This window comes from Histoplasma capsulatum, genomic scaffold, assembly GCF_000149585.1.
Source record: "Histoplasma capsulatum NAm1 scaffold_18 genomic scaffold, whole genome shotgun sequence".
Classification (NCBI taxonomy): Eukaryota; Fungi; Ascomycota; class Eurotiomycetes; order Onygenales; family Ajellomycetaceae; genus Histoplasma; species Histoplasma mississippiense.
In genome coordinates, this window is record NW_001813965.1 from 13,043 (window position 1) to 15,992 (window position 2,950).

Genomic DNA, 2,950 nt, shown 5'->3' on the forward strand with positions numbered 1-2,950 from the left:
TCCCAAAACGACTCGAGCCTCCTACAATCCATCCAAAAGCACTGCTTACACCATTTCACTATTCCGTATCGCCGACTAAATCGCCGCCCCATGTCGTTCTTCCATTTCAATCCAAACGCCACGGCACCAGGCACAAAATTTCAGCGGACGCCGGTTTCCCATGCCCAGCAATCTGCGATCGGAAAGCGAATCGATAAGAACAAGAAACCGGTCAACAAAGAGCCTCCTAAGATACGTGAAAGTCAAGTAACCAGCTCAAATGTGAAGGCAACAGACATTCAGAACCAGAACCTAGATTTGCGTATCGATACAGGCGACAATGATTGGGATTCGCTGCGTAGTCTCTTCTATGTCGACGATTCCGATCCACCGGATACATCGATGTCCATCGCTACAAATAAACGATCCCGCGACTATGAAGATGATGAGGAGAGCAACACCAGTTTTACCCCAAAGTGCAGCGGCTCTTCCAGTGACAGCGACAGCGACAGTGTTGTGCTGGATACCAACTCGAGCAAAAATATGCCGGGGCTGTTTTACAAACGAAGTGATGTGGTGTCTAAGCCCCGAGTCCAGAGTGCTGCAGGCAGCAAAGGTACGTCCCTTTCCTCGTCAATTTCTTTAGTTCCCCGCCATCCACTCCATTCTCGCGTGGGTTCTTACGAATGTTAGACACATCCATCGCCATTGACGATGGTGTCCGGGATCTGAGCGACGATGATAGGATCCCAATTTCCCAAACCGCGCCAAGTACATGCAGCTTGGCACCCAGTGTCGGGAGTGATGACGAGTCCGGCTCTGAGGGTCGGACCCCACCGCCGCCAATGTTGATTGAAGATGGCGGAGTGACAACAGAGGAGTGGTTGGTTGATGAGATCTTGGCGGGGGATGATGACCGAGGGATGCGGTGGTACTTGGTGAAATGGAGAGGCTACGACCCTTCTTGGCAGCCTGAACATGATCTGATCCCTGGATGTGAGGAGTTGGTCCATGAGTTCCAGGCCAAATCGGGGAAGGTAGAGAGTCACGGATCCCTTAAGCGGCGTGGGAGACCGCCTTTGAGGAACCGCTCCAAGAAGGCGCGGTTTACATTTTAGCAGCAACTTGTTCTTGTATTGATTCAACTTGTTCTCGTCTCATTTTTGCATTGGATAAACGTCTAATGATACTCCATTGTTGCCCTTCTGTACAAATGAAGTGAGGAATCTTTCCTCACTTGCTATGTAAAATTCTATTTCTCATTGTAAAAGCATGATGGCCACGGTGCATAGTTTTGACACCGCCACCAATTACAAGAAGGGCCACGATGCGCCATGAGAAGTGGTCAATGCTATCTACAGCGGTACATCATGATTTTCATGGCAGCTGCGAAATATTCCATCGCAACAAAAGTAATCGCGACCTCCGTTACCTAATCACTTTGACACTCAATCAAAGATATCGTATCGTCGTATGCCTTGATAATGGGAATGTATGAGCGTTTGGGTCTTGCGAGGTACCAATGATAATTCCTCTGCACCCATGTGTCAGTATCAATTTCGGCTCTGATTTGTTCCGTACTTCTTCTGTCTTGATTGTTACCCGTTTGCTTTGGTTCCCTCTGTTTGATTTTTGTTTGCTTAGCACATTTGAATCCGGCCCACGAGCTCCATTGACATTGCCTATCACATTCCAGCCGAGGGTCTATCTTGCCTACGTCCCATGGTACAGTCTTTATATTGTGTGTGTTTGTTTGCTCGTTGCCCTCATTTCTTTGTCTCCCACTTTTGTTTTGCTTCGAATCATTTGTATTCACGTATTTTGTCTAGAGAGAAGTATAAAGACCTCTCTAGTTCTGAATATCAATATTTCTATTCTTAAACCGTAATAACCATGCTCTACAATTCAACTGGAAAGTCACATCTCAACAGAAACCCTATCACCACAATGCCAAATGCCATCATGCGAAGACCTACAGCAACCGCCTCCACAAATGCCAAGGGCGGCGACAATACATCTCTGCATAACATAATCATGGAGATCCATCTCAATCCATATATTAGTGAAAGAATGCTATATCAAAAGACAAAACAAGGCAATCCAAGCTATTGAAGAGAATCATCCAGAAACGATGAAACGTAACCCGTAAAAGGATAAATTTGTATTAATTTACTGCATCTGAGTTATATTGTGCATCTTGAAGCGTTTCAATCATGTTCCGGGGTAGGTTGGGATTTGGTTTCTTCCACCGTCCGCCGTCTGGAAAGACAAGGCGCCGCAACCGGTTGACGCAAGGGATCAATGATCGATAATACGGAGTAAAATAGCCTTGCGCAATCCGAACAAAATCTTCCTCCTCGCTTATCACTCCTTGCTTCGCAGCCGCCAGCTCTTCAGTACTCATATAATTCCATTTCTCAAACCGTTCGACAGTGCTCCCCTTCCCTGGGCCTTCATAGTGAATGCATATCCAGAACAGAACCCAGAAGAACGACTCCAGATCATGCATGAAACAATGCTTTTCACCGTACAAGACACCGATGGCCATGAACGCCCTGGTGCCCGTCTTGCCCTGGGCGCCGGAAGACCCGTCCCGTTGCGTCTTGATGGCCAGGTCAAGGTCGATCAGAAAGGCAGGCCATGAAGGGTTATCCTTGTCCTCGTTCACCATCAGGTTCCGGGGGGAAACGTCACATTGGATGAGGCCAGCCACATCATGGAGCGACATGTATCCGTCAATACAGCCGGCCAGCTCAGTGAGAAGTGTAGACTTCGAGCTACTCTCATAGATTGGTTTCCCACAATCCCGGATAACGATGCGGCGGTGAACTCGATTGCGTCGGGTAGAGCCGTCGGCAGATTTGGACGGAGAACTTGACTTGGTTACGTTTACTTGGGGGAGGAGGAAATGCCATGTCCACGCAGTCAGAGGATCGTTTTTGGGCCGGTGCTGCTGCCCTGGCGCTTTTGT

General features: G+C 48.1%; 1 protein-coding gene across 1 annotated transcript; it reads left to right on the forward strand.

Annotated features, from left to right (window-relative positions):
• Positions 1-90: 90 nt before the first annotated feature.
• On the forward strand, positions 91-1,097 carry HCAG_09084 (predicted protein; the record flags this gene model as incomplete). The annotated part of the gene is made up of 2 exons (XM_001535921.1): positions 91-595; positions 673-1,097. The coding sequence occupies 2 exons, from the start codon at positions 91-93 to the stop codon at positions 1,095-1,097; spliced, it is 930 nt and encodes a 309-aa protein (XP_001535971.1).
• Between the last annotated feature and the right edge of the window lie 1,853 nt (positions 1,098-2,950).